The sequence below is a fragment of the Callithrix jacchus genome, chromosome 1, assembly GCF_049354715.1.
Source record: "Callithrix jacchus isolate 240 chromosome 1, calJac240_pri, whole genome shotgun sequence".
NCBI classification, from domain to species: domain Eukaryota; kingdom Metazoa; phylum Chordata; class Mammalia; order Primates; family Cebidae; genus Callithrix; species Callithrix jacchus.
Window position 1 is genome coordinate 98,972,762 of NC_133502.1, and position 15,562 is coordinate 98,988,323.

Below are 15,562 nucleotides of genomic sequence, written 5' to 3' on the forward strand. Positions count from 1 at the left end.
TTTTGTTAAAGATTTAATGTTTTAAGATTCAAAGCACTTTAAGACAAATGATTAATAAAAATAACATGAGCTTTCAAATACAACTTTGTAACAGCGCAATGGAAGAACGGTAAACAGCCTCCCTTTTTAGAAAAAAATCAGCACTTAAAACTAAAGGTAGGCTTTTATGTACAGCTAATTCAGAAAGGAAACCATGACACCCAAAGACATAGACAAATGCCTTACTTTAATCCAATAAATGTCCTACCTACTGGATCTCAATAATGACATTTTCAATATACCATTTAAAATAAACTATCCTTAAAAATAAGGCTTTAAATCATTCAATATAATGTATGAAATAGTATCTAGTTAACTGGATTACCTTAAATATACCAAATATTATAATCAGCAAAATAAAAACCAGTAAATCAATTTCTGTCTGAAAGCCTGATGTTCTAATCTACTGGATTTTTCCCCCTAAGATTAACAATATAAACAAATCTTTTGGGAGTATTCAACATATTATGACAAGCTCAGGCATGTTCATGGTGGTATGGCCACAGACAGTACTCAATATATTAGAAGCAAAATTCCTATTTATAAATATTAACTTTCAACAATATGAATCACCACTGAACATCAGTACAATATTTTAGCAATCATTTTATGTGACATGCCAAGTGGAAAAAAATTTCTCAACAATAGTGGGTCATCATATTCCTTCATCTAACAGTTACTTTTTTAAAAAATTAATCCTTGGAGGCCAAGACAGGATTGAGAGGCCAGGAGCTTGAGACCAACCTGGGCAACATAGCAAAACCCTGTCTCTACAAAATAATAATAATCATAAATTAGCTGGGCATGGTGGTACAAGTCTACAGTCTCAGCAACTCAAGAGGCTGAGGCAGGAGGATTGCTTGAGCTCAGAGGTCAATGCAATAATCTATAATCATGCCACTGTACTCCAGCCTGAGCAACAGAGCAAGACCCTGACCACCAAAAAAAAAAAAAAGATTAACTTATTTTAAAAAGCTCCACATATAACAAGCATGATTAAAATTAAACTGAAATAAGCTATGAAATTTCATTTTTCCTTTTTACATAAAGTTTCACATGTAAAATTGTGAACAAATTCTAAATATTTCCTTGTTGTTTTTAATTGTTCCTAACACTATTTAAAATTATTTATTCAACCGCTTCTTTAGATTCTCAAGGTGTTCCATATTAACATTTTGTAATGCCAGTACCATTGCTTTAGACAAGGAAGGATTAAATGAAATAGTCATTAGACAGCATAAATCTATTAGATCTCTCTGACATTTCTGCAAACCTTCCAGGAACTTTTGGTATTGAGGAGGATCCTTTTTTAACTGTTTCATTTCTGGTACTGAGAACCCTATCAGACTAGTAAGTATTTCATCCACAAAGTCTACATCTAGATATGCAGTACCATCAGACACCTTTGCAGTTATACTCCAAATGCCACCAGAACTTGAGAGATTTCCAGTTAAGGTCACAATAAACGCTTTCACTTTCACTGTTGTAACTTCCTTTGGTTTGCTGGCCATTAGAATAGACAAGTAGATAAAGGGTGGAGAATACAAATCCATGGCAACAGAAAGATTAGTGCTATTCTCTGATGATCTTAAAGAACAAGTCTGTAAATTGTGATCACTTGTATTAGAAATTTGTGAGCTCTTTTTTGGTACACAGTTGACCGCCTCTCTACTTATTATTTTATTATTTAAGAAATGTCCACCTGAACTGCTGGTTTGTTTTATTTTATTATCTGTCTCTAAGTTCGTATCTTCATTTGTAAAATCATGGGCTAAGGGTACATTATGATGAACTGAAAAATTACTCCTGTTTCGGTCTCTAGCAGAGGGACAACCAAAAGATTTGTCTTCATTAGTCAGTTGTTCTGATACCTTTTTTTCACCCCAATTATTGTTTCCATTTTTGCAAGTCAAAGAAAAATTATTCATAGTATTAGGATTATGTGAAAATGTCTCTAAACTTCGACTGGTATTTCTGTTAAAAGTCAGTGGCTGCAATTCTTTAGTTTCCACCTGTTCTTTCTTGACAGTTTCTTCTAAAAGCAAGGCCTCCTCCAGTGAAAAGTCATCTAATTCCCCATCCTCGAAAGGCATAGATAGGTTTAATGGATCCTCTTTTGGTCTTGGAGAAATAACAGATTCTGGCTCAAAACTTGACTGTCTTCTGGGAATAGCATTTGAGGAACTACCTGTGGTGAAACATCTTTCTGAGGAAGTGCCATTATTTGCTGCAAGCTCATCATTTTCCTCAAGACTTGCCAAGAGTTCTTCATCAGAAGGACCTAATGCAGGATCTAGAACATCTGTAACTCTGGAAATGTTTTGGTTAGAATTGTTTGGTATGACTGAAACTATAGGATCAGGTTCCCCTATTAATCTTGCAAGTACTTTTTCTTGGGCATATTCTCCTAAAAGAGCATCTACTTCACCTCCTAACACTTTTACATTTTCTGGTTTCAATAAGAGAACACCAAGACTGAAAGATACATTTCCATAAATCAAAATTTTTGTACCCGGAGGAAGATCACTATGAAGAGCTGGAATAGACTGATATTCCATTCCCTGTATTTGTACAATTCCATCAGTCAGCTGTAGCATCAACATTCGTGAAGGCTTTGCTTCCCAAGATTTTAGAGTTACTTGTGTTTCAGCTGTAACTAGATCATTTGTTGTATTCTTTCCTCTCAACTTCTGTATCTGGGAATATGCAGGCTGACTTACATCAACCAAGGAATTAATCTGCAGAGCATAAAATCCATTTAGTTCTCCTTTTGGAATTTCTAAAATGCCGTCAGGTAAAAGAGGATGCTCCAAATCCCTCAAATCAGTAAGGAGCCACTGCTCAAACACTTGTTTATTCATTTGGGCCTGACTCAAGTTAACATTATTATTTTCTTCTTGGATCCAGTTAATACAAGCTTCCAGCCACATTGGAGGTACTTTAATATGCCATGTAGCTAAAAGCCAGGTTTCAGCTCTTAATACAATACTAGTCACACTCATTTCTTTTAAATATAAGAAATAATATGCATCTACCACCTGAAAACAAAAAACAAAAAAATTATGATAATTCAGTACATTTGAACACAGCTTCTGTAATTCTCTAAAATGCACAGACAGGCACACCCTTTAGATTTTTCACTCTTGAGCATCTTAAAAATCTTTACTTTTTACATGGTCAAAATTCAAACACTACACATAGTCAGATGGTATAATGAGAAAATCAAAAGGTTTGAGACAGCTATACCTAAGTTTGAAAGCTGGCTGTCAAGTTACAAGCTATGTAAACTAATATAAAATTCTCCACTTCTGTAACCAGTTTTTTCATCTATAATATGTCAATACTACCATCTATCTTACAGAATTGTTATCAGGATCACATGAATTATATTTGTAATGCACAATGTCAGACCTATAAAGGATATTCAGTAAACAGCAGTTACAGTAGCCTCCCTTATCTGTGGGGACTATGCTCCAGTACCCCCAGTGGATGTCTGAAACTCTAAATATTACCAAACTTAATATATACTTTTTTTTTTTTGGAGGAGGAGTTTCACTCTTGTTACCCAGTCTGGAATACAATGGCGCGATCTCGGCTCGGCGCGATCTCGGCTCACTGCAACCTCCGCCTCCTGGGTTCAGGCAATTCTCCTGCCTCAGCCTCCTGAGTGCTTGGGATTACAGGCACACGCCACCATGCCCAGCTAATTTTTTGTATTTTTAGTAGAGACGGGGTTTCACCATGTTGATCAGGATGGTCTCGATCTCTTGACCTCGTGATCCACCCGCCTCGGCCTCCCAAAGTGCTGGGATTACAGGCTTGAGCCACCGCCTCTGGCCAATATATACTATTTTTTTAAATCCAATAACCAACCAGCTACTAAGTGACTAAAGGGTGGGTAGCGTAAACAGCACAGATACACTGGACAAAGAGATTATTCAAGTCTAGGGTATTATTTCATCACACTATTCGGAACAGTACAAAATTTTAAACTTGTGAATTATTTCTGGAATTTTCCACTAAATATTTTCAGACCTTGATTGACTGCAGATACCTGAAACCACAGAAAGCAAAACCATGGAGAAACGAAGACTACAGTATATTATAATGGATCTAATAAACAGATTTTAATCATTTAAAATTTAGCTAAGAAATGATGTTCACTAACATTCTTTATGTATGTATAATAGCTCTAATATAACTCTACTAAAACATACCACTGTGTTTGTCCATTTAGTAATTGAATATGTGTTCTAAAGATAAAATTATAACAAACAGCAGACACTGAGCTGACAGATATAAAACATCTTATGTGTTGAGCTAAATATTTTCAAAAGTCATGCCAGACAAATATATTAATACTTAACTTCTGATTTTGTCAGTATGATAAAGTAGTAGCAAAACACTAAAGCCTAATCATCCTTGTGTTCACAAAAGTATAATTTCTTCCTTCTACAGATGAAGATATTTCTGAAGTCGAATATATTAAACTTTTAATATGCCCATAAGAAAACTTACCACTTGGAATAGAAGCACAGGGTTTGAAGACAGAATTTGGAACTGGTTGTTCAGTGGCTTACTTGAAACCTTCACTGATTCAGAAATAGCCCTGGGAGATAAGACAAGAAGCAGTAAGAATTATAAGATGAAGTTGTAGAAAGACTGGACTATTTTCTTAAGTGCAAGAGTTTGACAGTATGGTTCATGGGGATCAGAAACAAGTGACCATGAGAAAGTTACGCACTTTCTCTAAGCCTATTTCCCTTTCTATATACTTAACTCATAGGTTTACTGTAAAAATTAAAGATAGGAGGTGAGACATAGTATTTGATGTTAAGAGTACATCTCTGGTGCCAGACTTATACACTCTTACTTATAAACTCTGTGACTCTAAACAAGTTACTCAACTTCACAATATCCTACTTATCCTTATCTCATTTGTAAAACAAGAATAACAGGATTTTCCTCACATGCTTGTTATGAAGATTAGATTAATATGGAAAAAGCAGCACCTGGCTCATAGCAAGAAATATATACTATTACTAGACTTTCAGTGCCTACTACAGTAAATGTATACTATTATTAGACTTACAGTGCCTACTACAGCACCTGGCAAAAAACAGCCACTCAAAAACTACTTATTGAGTATAAGTTTGAGACCAAGCTGGTCTCAAACTCCTGACCTCAAGTGATCTGCCCACCTCAGCCTCCCAAAGTACTGGAATTATGGGATTAAAGGCGTGAGCCACAGCCATTATTTTAGACTGAATGACCAATTCCTAGATTGGATAAGTCCTACACTGCTCTGAAATTAGTGAAATGAGACTTTTTTGTAGATTCTCAAACAATACGCCTACATGAGACTTTAGGAGTTTAAACCCTGAAAATGCTAATATGGCTCACATTAAGCTACCATTGTAACAAAACTATTTTACATTGCATCCCCAAAAACAGCTGAAAGAAATGCAGCACATCCCTCAGAAATGGAAGGAACTAAAATGCCAGTTTATTGCTGATTCTAACGCTACCAGTTGAACATCTTTTTTTTTTTTTGAGACGGACTTTCGCTCTTGTTACCCAGGCTGGAGTGCAATGGTGCAATCTTGGCTCACCGCAACCTCCGCCTCCTGGGTTCAGGCAATTCTCCTGCCTCAGCCTCATGAGTACTTGGGATTACAGGCACGTACCACCGTGCCCAGCTAATTTTTTGTATTTTTAGTAGAGATGGGGTTTCACCATGTTGACCAGGATGGTCTTGATCTCTTGACCTCGTGATCCACCCGCCTCAGCCTCCCAAAGTGCTGGAAATAGAGGCGTGAGCCACCGCGCCCAGCTGAACATCTTTTCATATTTCTCAGTGGCAGAGACTCCTTATACGCCTCTAAACAATTTCTCCTCTTTTGTTCTATACTTCTGTCCTAGTGCAAAATAAATGTATGTAAATGCTTGCTACCATTCTTTAATATCCCACAAAAGAAGACATGGAAGCATACAGCTCTCAGGAACCTATAAACAGTGGGTACATTATTAATTTAATTTAATGGATGGATGGTTAACATTTAAAGAACATAGGGAAGTTAAGGTCAATTACAGAATGGATGAATCTTTATATTAAAGAAAATGACTGGTGGCCAGGTGCAGTGGCTCACACTTGCAATCCCAGCACTTTGGGAAATGAGGTCAGGAGTTCAAGACCAGCCTGGCCAACACAGTGAAACCCTGTCTCTACTAAAAATACAAAAATTAGCTGGGCGTTGTGATGTGTGACTGTAATCCCAGCTACTTGGGAGGCTGAGGCAGGAGAATTGCTTCAACCCAGGAGGTGGAGGCTGCAGTGAGTTGACATCACACCACTGCACTCCAGCCTGGATGACAGAACCAGACTCTGCCTCAAAAAAAAAAAAATAAAATAAAAGGAAAAGAAAAGAAAAGAAAAAGAAAATGACTGAGAGTATAAACTTTTTTAAACTATATGTAAAAAACAATATAAAAAATCAAAAGTAGGAAAAGTCTTTACCTGTTGTGACGAAGATAAGCTAAGCTATGTAGATCAAATCAGCAGGTCTCCTTAACAAAGAAACCAAATCTCTATGCCAGCTCTCTGATTTACCAAATGGAAATACTTCCTATCTTGGCTTGGCATGGTAGCTCATGCCTGTAAACCCAGAACTCTGGGAGGCCAAGGTGGGAGGATTACTTGAACCCAGGAGTTCAAGACCAGCCTGGGCAACAAAGCAAGATCCCATCTTTAAAAAAAATTTTTAAGTTAGCTGAGCATGGTGGTGCATGCCTATAATCCCAGCTACTAGGGAGACTGAGGTGGGAGGGCTGCCTGAGCCCAGAGGTTGAAGCTACAGTGAGCTATGATTGCATCACTGCACTCCACCTGGGCAACAAAGCAAGACCCTGTCTCTCAAAAAAAAAAAAAAAAAAAAAAATCCCTATCTTATTAAGAAAAGCAAAATATAGACCAAATCCCCAACGTTGGCGGTGGGACCTAGCAGGAGGTGATTGAATTATGAGGGTAGACTTCCCCTTGGTGTTGCTCTCATGATAAAAAGTGAGCCTGAGAGCTGATTGTTTTAAAAGTGTGCGTCACAGAGAAGAAACCTCTGTGCCAGTTTTCCATGTGACACCCTCCTCCCAGAGGGTGTGGAGCTCCAGCCGAGGCCAGCCCGCCTCACTCCTACATGACCCGCCCACAGCCCACCAGGGTCCAGGGAGATATTTGTTCTTGCTTTAAGTTAGGAGTAACAGATAACTATTTTTTTCCGATCAAGAAAAAAAACCCCACCTCTACCTTTAAAACCACACCCAGAGCCCAGCATCCCACCCTATGTCCAATGTTGTTGCTAATGACAATACGATGCTTACTGTTATTCGAAAATGATTTTGATGTAATTAATGTATGCTTTCTTGTTTATAAACACCTGATTAAAAAAAAAAACCGTGTGACACCTTCCCCCTCTGTCTCTGCCACACCCCTGCTCTGGCCACATAAGACCACGCCTGCTTCTCCTTCATCACCTTTGCCACAATTTTAAGTTTCCTGAGGCCTCCCCAGCCATGCTTCCTGTACAGCCTGCAGAACTATGAGCCAATTAAACTTCTTTTCTTTATAAATTACCCAGTCTCAGGTATTTATTTACAGTACTGTAAGAACAAACTAATATAAAGGACATTCGGTATGCCAAATTTTATATACAAAACAGGAAAATAAGCACATTATGACTTACACAAAGTACCTCTAGAAGGATATACAAGAAACTTGATAAAACTTAAATTATTTAGCTATGACAAGAGTAAGATCTTCGTTGAGTCAGGAACAGATGAGAAACTTAGAGTGGTTAAGTAGGCACTAAAGCCATGCAGCCCCCAGGAAAAGGACATTTAGCTAAGAACAGTATAGCTAAAGCTTCAAAGCTCTAAAAGTCCAGCATGCCATGCATGGGACAGAAAACCAGAAACAGACTCCTTGCTGGAACTGGGCCAAAAAAAGTTCCACGCAACACCTATATGTGGCGGGAACAGAACTACCCTGAGAATAAACACTGGGCCTGCAAAACACATATAAGTAACAACCCAAATTCCTAATAAAACAGTTTACCTAGAGCTATATCAATGTCAGCCAGAGAGTAAACTCCAAAGCTACACAAAAGGGGCAAAACTATCCAACATGAGCCCGCAAACTAAAATTATAATATACTTTAGGAAAATTACTACCATCAGTAGACATACCAAATAGAATTTACACCTGATGACAGTTTTTAAAATGAAGAATCTTAATTTTAAATGTCTTTGAGCATACTAAATATACTTAAGTGGGACTAATATCCTAAAAGAAGAATAGAAGATAATTAAATGATCCCAAGCATTTACAAAAATAATCTACTGCAAATCTTGTAAATAGAAAACAGTCTCTGAAATTAAAATCAGTAGATGGGACCAACACCTGGCTAACAACAAATGAAGAGATAACTTACGCATTAGAAGTTACTTAGAGCACAGTATAAAGATTTAGATACTACACAAAGGCGAGCATGGTGGCTAACGCCTATAATCCCAGCACTTTGGGAGGCCAAGGCAGGTGGATCACGAGGTCAAGAGATTGAGACTATCCTGGTCAAAATGGTGAAACCCTGTCTCTACTAAAAATACAAAAAAGTTAGCTGGGCATGGTGGCGTGTGCCTGTAGTCCCAGCTAGTCGGGAGGCTGAGGCAGGAGAATTGCTTGAACACAGGAGGTGGAGGTTGCAGTGAGCTGAGATCGCGCCATTGCACTCCAGCCTGGGTAACAAGAGTGAAATTCCATCTCAAAAAAAAAAAGATACTACACAAAGAGGAAAAAAGAATTAAGAAGTAGGGAAGACAGGTTCCAACAGTGAAGTAATTACAATCCAGAAGAAAAAAATAAAAGAGGTGAAAAAAAAATTTTTTTAATAATGGTTGAAATTTTTCCAAGATATTATTTATTTTCTAGGTTGAAAAAACTCTATACTTCCAATCAGTTTTTTAAAATCTACACTTATACACAGCAATACAGCAAAATATAAACATTAAGGATAAAGAAAACTACCAAAGTCCTAACAAGCTGGATCTAAAATACAAGATAATAAAAACATCGAAGCCAGGAATGGCGGCTCATGCCTATAATCACAATACTTGGGAGGCCGAGGCAGGCAGATCACTTGAGCTCAGGAGTTCAAGACCAGCCTAGGCAACATAGCAAAACCCCATCTCTACAAAAAAAAAAATCAGCTAGGTGTGGTGTCTCCTTCTGGTGGTCCCAACTACTTGGGAGGCTGAGGTGGGAGGATCACTTGAGCCCAGGAGGGACCTGATCAAATAATCTTTGACAATGGTGCCGATACTCCACAATGGAAAAACAATACTCTCTTCAGCAAAGTGTTGAGAAAATTGAACACGCCCATGCAAAAGATTAAAGATGGACCTTACCTCACACTATATACAAAAATTAACTCAAAACGGATTACAGGTCTAAAGGTAGCACCAGAAGCCACAAAACTCCTAGAATAAAACATAGGGAAAAAGCTTCATGACATTGAAATGGGCAATGATTTCTTGGATATGACACCAAAAGTACAGGTAACAAAAGCAAAAGTAGACAAATGGGATTACATCAAACTGAAAAATTTCTGTGCACCAAAGGACACAATCAACAGAGTGAAAAGACAACCTACAGAATGGGAGAAAATATTTGCAAACCACATACCAGACAAGGGGTTATTACCCAGAATATGTAAAGAACTTCTTAACTTGATAATTAACAACAAAAAATAATCCAATCTGAAAACAGGCGAAGATCTTGAACAGACATTTCTCCAAAGACATACAAATGAGCCAGTAACAGTGGCTCACACTTGTAATCCCAGCACTTTGGGAGGCGGAGGCAGGTGGATCACTTGAGCCCAAGAGTTCAAGACCAGCCTGGGCAACAAGGCGAAACCCCAGCTCTACAAAACATACAAAAATTAGCCGGGCATGGTGGCACATACCTTTAGTCCCAACTACTCAGGAGGCTGAGGTGAGAGGACTGCTTGAGGTCAAGGCTGCAATGAGCCATAAGTGTGCGAATGCACTTCAGCCTGGGTGACAGAGCAAGACCCTATCTCAAAAAAAAAAAAAAAAAATATATATATATATATATATATATATACAATGGTCAACAAGCATATGAAAAGATGCTCAACATCACTAATCATAAAAGAAATACAAATCAAAACTACAATGAGATCTCATCCTCATACCTGCTAGAATTGCCAACACCAAAAACACAGAAAATAACAAGTATTGGAAAGATTGAGGGAAAATTGGAACCCCTGTGTACTGTTAGTACAATTGGAAAATGGTAAAGCTACTATGGAAAACAGTATAGAACCTCTTCAAACAATTAAAACTAGAACTACCATATGATCCTACTTCTAGGTATGTTTCCAAATGAACTGAAAACAAGATCTTGAAGAGGTAGCTGCACAATCCACATTCATTGCAGCATTGCTCACATGAAGAATATAGAAACAACCACTGATAGATGGATACAGAAAACATATTATATTGAGTATTATTTTTTTTTCAAAAAATCCTATCATATGCCACAACACAAATTAACCTTGAGGACATTATGCTAAGTAAGATAAGCCAATCACAAAAGGACAAATACTGCATGATTCCACTCATGAGGTACCTAAAATAACCAAGCACATAGAAATGTCAAGTAGAATGGTGGTTGTCAAGTGTTGTGAGGAGGGAGAAATGGGATGCTGTCACTTAATGGGTCGTTTCAGTAATGAAAGGTGAAAAAGTTATAGATAACTGTTGTATATGTAAATAATTAACAATGCCATAATGTGTACTTAAAATCTGTTAAGAGGGTAATTTTTTTTTAGGGCAACTCAAGTAAAGCAGTGGAAACGGGGAAGGAACAAAGAAATCTATAACCGATTGTGATCAATTACTTGTAAACAGCACTGCACTCAGACCAGTGGGTAAATTTATTTGATGTGCTTTTAATTACAATTTTAAAAGAAGAAAAACATGGAAGAAAAAAGGAATAATAAATGTACTGCTATTTGCTGATGACATGAATGTTTATGATGAAAATGCCAAAGAATGTATAAAAAAAGCTATTATCACCTGAGAAAAGTTTTTAATTAGCAATAATCGTGCCTCAGATAAATCTCATTAGCTACGATACTGCCATCGTGCAAAGTTCAAAAAAAGCCATATCACCTGATCTAGGATATAAGGCCAATATATAGGACAAAAATCAATTTTACTTTTATATAGTTGATCTTCATTCACAGATTCCTTATTTGCCTATTCAGTAAAATTTATTTGTAATCCCAAAATCAATATTTGAGGCACTCCCATGGTCATTCATGAACATGTGCAGAGCAGTGAAAAATTTGAGTCATCCAACATGCACATTCCCAGCTGAGGTCAAACAAAATGATAATGTGCCTTTTTGATTCAGGTTTCATACAAAACCAAGTCTCCTTTTAGTGCTCTACTTGGTGCCATGTTTTTGTGCTTTTTTTTTTCCTGGCAATTTTGATGTTTAAAATGGCCCCCTGCCACAGTGCTCAAGTGCTGCCTGGTCTACCTAAGCACAGGAAAGCTGTGATGTGTCTTATGGAGAAAATATGTATTTTAGATAAGCTTCATTTAGGCATGATTTATAGCACTGTTGGTTGTATAAGTTCAATGTTAATAATTTAATAAGATATATTAAACAAGGTGTCTTTAAACCTTCAAATAAGGTTGTTGACTGTACAAGCAATGGACAAAACAGTACATTTTATAATAGCACCGAAAAGCCAAACACTATGCTGAAAACTATAGATTACAGATAAAATAAATTAAAAACAACTTAAGCAAATGGAGAGATATGCTGTGTTCATGGATTGGAAGACTTTATCTGGTTAAGGTTTCAGTTCTCCCCATCTATAGATTCAATGCAATTCCATTCAAATCCCCAGTAATCTTTTTATAAAAAATGACAAGCGGATTCTAAAATTTATATTAAAAGGCAAAGGAATTAGAATTGCCAAGACAATTTTGAAAAAGAAAAACAAAGTTGAAGGATTCACACTATCTAACACCAAAATTTCATATAAAGCTTCAATAATCGACAGTGAGATGTTGACAAAATAGGAAGAGAAGACAGTCTACATTAGACACACATATACATGATCAATTGATTATCCGCAAAGTTGTAAAAGTAATTCAATAAAAACAGGATAGTCATTTGAACACATGGCGCTGAAACAACTGGATATCCATATGCAAAAAACTATGAGCCTCAACCAATACCTCAAACTATGTATAAAAATTAACTCAAAATGGAACACAGAGCTAAATGTAAAAACTAAATCTACAAAATTTGTACAAGAAAAGTTGGGAGAAAAATCTTTGTGACCTTGGTTTCCTAAGTTTTCTTAGAAAAGTGACATCAAGGCCAGGAATGGAGCGGGGAGGGGAAGGAAGGAGGGAGGAGAAGGGAGGGGGGAGGAGAAGGGAGGGGGAGGAGAAGTGAGAGGGGAGAGGAGAAGGGAGAGGGGAGAGGAGGGGAGGAGGAGGGGAGAGGAGACCTTTAGTTGCACCAATTCAATAAGGTGCCTATTTCCTCCAGTAAAATTAAAATAACAGTGCTGGCAAACAGACCTAGTATAATTTTCAAAGGTGTAAAAATGTGATGACAGACATTAGGTAAACTAAAATCAGGATAAAGTGTACTTTCAGTTGACTTTGAGGCTTCACAAGGAATGAATCAGTAAGAAAAGAAGAAAGACTGATTAGTTACGAACTGAAAACGTCAAGGCTGGACAGAAAATGAAGAAAAAATTTCAAAGATATTAATCCTGTATTTCCCACCAGGTACAGATGTATAAACAGAGAACTGAAGACTCTGCTAAAAACAAATTAAAACTTATTTTGTAAGACTTTAAAATTTTTTCAAAGACTTTAATTTTAAAAATGTACCTCTACATCTGAAATGTTATCTAAACCTCAAAACAGTAATTTTTGATACAAAGAGTATTATTATCTATTCGACAGTGATGAAACTGAGGCATGAAGATTAAGGCATAAACATCATACCCAACAGCAGACCCAGAACTAGAACATAAATTCTGCTAATCTCCATTCCTATACCTTTTTCTGTCAACTTCAGTTAACAGAAAGAGGAAGCAAAACCAGTCCCTCAATTCATCTATAAAATCCACTTATGTATAAAGTCCACATGTAAACGGCCATTCTGTAAGAGTGGTTTGCTACTACTATAATGAACAGACTTCTCAGATCTCATGTAAATAACAAGCTCATCTAATCCACTCTAAATTGTTTCATTTACAAAATCAAATGAAAGAAAAATTTAAAAGAATCACCTACACCTACTATATTTATCTTTGTGATAACTTTGACATAGTGCTATGGTTAAGTACTACTTTTCCTTTCACTATAACTCTGCTAACATACCACATAAAATATTTTTTACTTTTTTCTGAATCTTACAAACTGATATTCTAAGGCTATGTATCAGTTTTTAAATTTTTTTTTTATTCCAAACTTGGCTCTTCCTTGTATGTGCTATTGAATACCGCAAGTGGCAAAACTCCTTTAAGTCAAGAGTTGGGATGAATTCTGAAAAACACTGCTCAGTGAATCCCAACAACTAAACTGTTCCATTAAATGTATGTCAGTCCTAATTAATAACTCTAAGTACTACCCTCAACTTCTGAAGCTAACTGACATACTGTACATTCATAATAATGTTATCATAACTAAGCAAAGAAAAAAAAATCATGACTAAACCCCCAAAAGATAACCAAGACATTTGTAAAACACATGCAAATGTGATAAGAGATACTTAACACTGTACAAACATTCCAATACACCTATTCCCAAATATTTTACCAAAAAGTCAAGAACTTTGGGGGAAAAAAATGATTGCTAATGTACATCTGTTACACAGATTTCCTCACTTAACAGCAAAGTAAAGTAGAAAGTAGGATCGATCTAGGACACAGATATAATTCCTACAATTGCATGTCTTAATTATAAAAAGATGATGTATAATAGGTTATTTTCCCTACAGATTAGAAAGTTTATTAAAATGTTTAATCAAATGGAAAAATATTATGTAAGATCCATATTATAAAGTTTAGACTAGATATTAATAATTGAGATCTTTAATAATTTGCTAAATTATATTAATGGCATCTAGTCCTTTAGAAAAATTCCTAAGGTTTTCATCTCTCCTTTGTTTAGGAAATTGGGTAACCATAGTCACAGCAGGTAGAAGCACAAATTCTCAGAGGCAGAAAGTTAGCTAGGGTGGCACAAATTCCCATGTGCTAATGTACAAAGAACAGCTCTTTGATCCTAAAGAACTCCACTGTCCAAGAAAAGAATAATAAATTTGGAAAGATGTATTTTAAATTGTACATTAAGATATGTTAAAGACCAGGTGCAGTGGTACACGTCTGTAATTCCAGTACTTTGGGAGGCCGAGGTGGGTGGATCACCTGAGGTCAGGAGTTCGAGACCACCCTGACCAACATGGTGAAACCCCGTCTCTACTAAAAATACAAAAAAATTAGCTGAGTGTGGTGGCACATTCCTGAAATCCCAGCTACTCGAGAGGCTGAGGCAGGAGAATCACTTGAACCAGGGAGGTGGAGGTTGTAGTGAGTCAAGACTGCACCACTGCACTCGATCCACTTCTTTAACCTTCCAGAATTAAGGACACAATCATAAATAAGGCCCAAAAAACCCATATGTTTAAGGAGATAATATCCCAAGTACTGTGATTTGATCTTTACAAATTAAGTGAATATATTAAATTATCGCATGTACCCGAAAATTATGTACATCTTTTATGCATCAATAAATAACAAAATAAAAACAAAGATTTGTATGGCAAAGTGTTTACCACTAAGTTTTTATATTTTGAAAAAAACAAACAAAACATTCAAAATTGGAAAAAAGTGGCCGGGCATGGTAGCTCACGCCTGTAATCCAAGCACTTTGGAGGCCAAGGCAGGCGGATCACCTGAAGTCGGGAGTTCAAGACCAGCCTGACCAACATGGTGAAACCCTGTCTTTAAAAAAATAAATAAATAAACTGGAATAAAGTTAAATACCTTGCACTGCCACCATGAAATGAAAAGCAATAAAAGCTTTAAAGAAACCATTTTTAAGAATCAATGACAGGGAAATACATTCACATTGTTTGGGGAAAAAAAAGATATAAAATTACATACAGTTTAATCCTCATTAATTTTATCATCAGGAAAAAACATTTTTAGGAAAGCTGATTAGCACTGTGTGAATGATAAACTTGGCTGACTACACTAATCTACATTCTATATCTGGACTGCCAGGAACTGAACAGAAGAGAATAAAGTAGGAAAATTTTATCAGCTACCATTAAAGTCTAGGCATATTTGATTTATAAATTAATTTGTCAGCCTCACATATTCCAATTTTTTAAATAGAAAGT

The 15,562-nt window shown here is 36.5% G+C and overlaps 1 protein-coding gene and 1 pseudogene across 2 annotated transcripts in view; both read right to left on the bottom strand.

Moving 5' to 3' along the window:
- RMI1 (RecQ mediated genome instability 1) overlaps window positions 1–15,562 on the bottom strand; it is a 19,053-nt gene continuing 3,491 nt past the window's right edge. For both annotated transcript variants that reach the window (XM_078367640.1, XM_002742781.7), the window contains exons 2-3: window positions 4,558–4,648; window positions 1–3,077 (exon numbers count right to left, since the gene is read on the bottom strand). In XM_078367640.1, coding sequence (XP_078223766.1) covers window positions 1,164–3,041 — 1,878 coding nt within the window. In that variant the 5' untranslated portion in view covers window positions 3,042–3,077; window positions 4,558–4,648 and the 3' untranslated portion in view covers window positions 1–1,163. The remainder of the gene's footprint in view (window positions 3,078–4,557; window positions 4,649–15,562) is intronic.
- Window positions 11,148–11,271, bottom strand: LOC118147960 (U4 spliceosomal RNA; annotated as a pseudogene).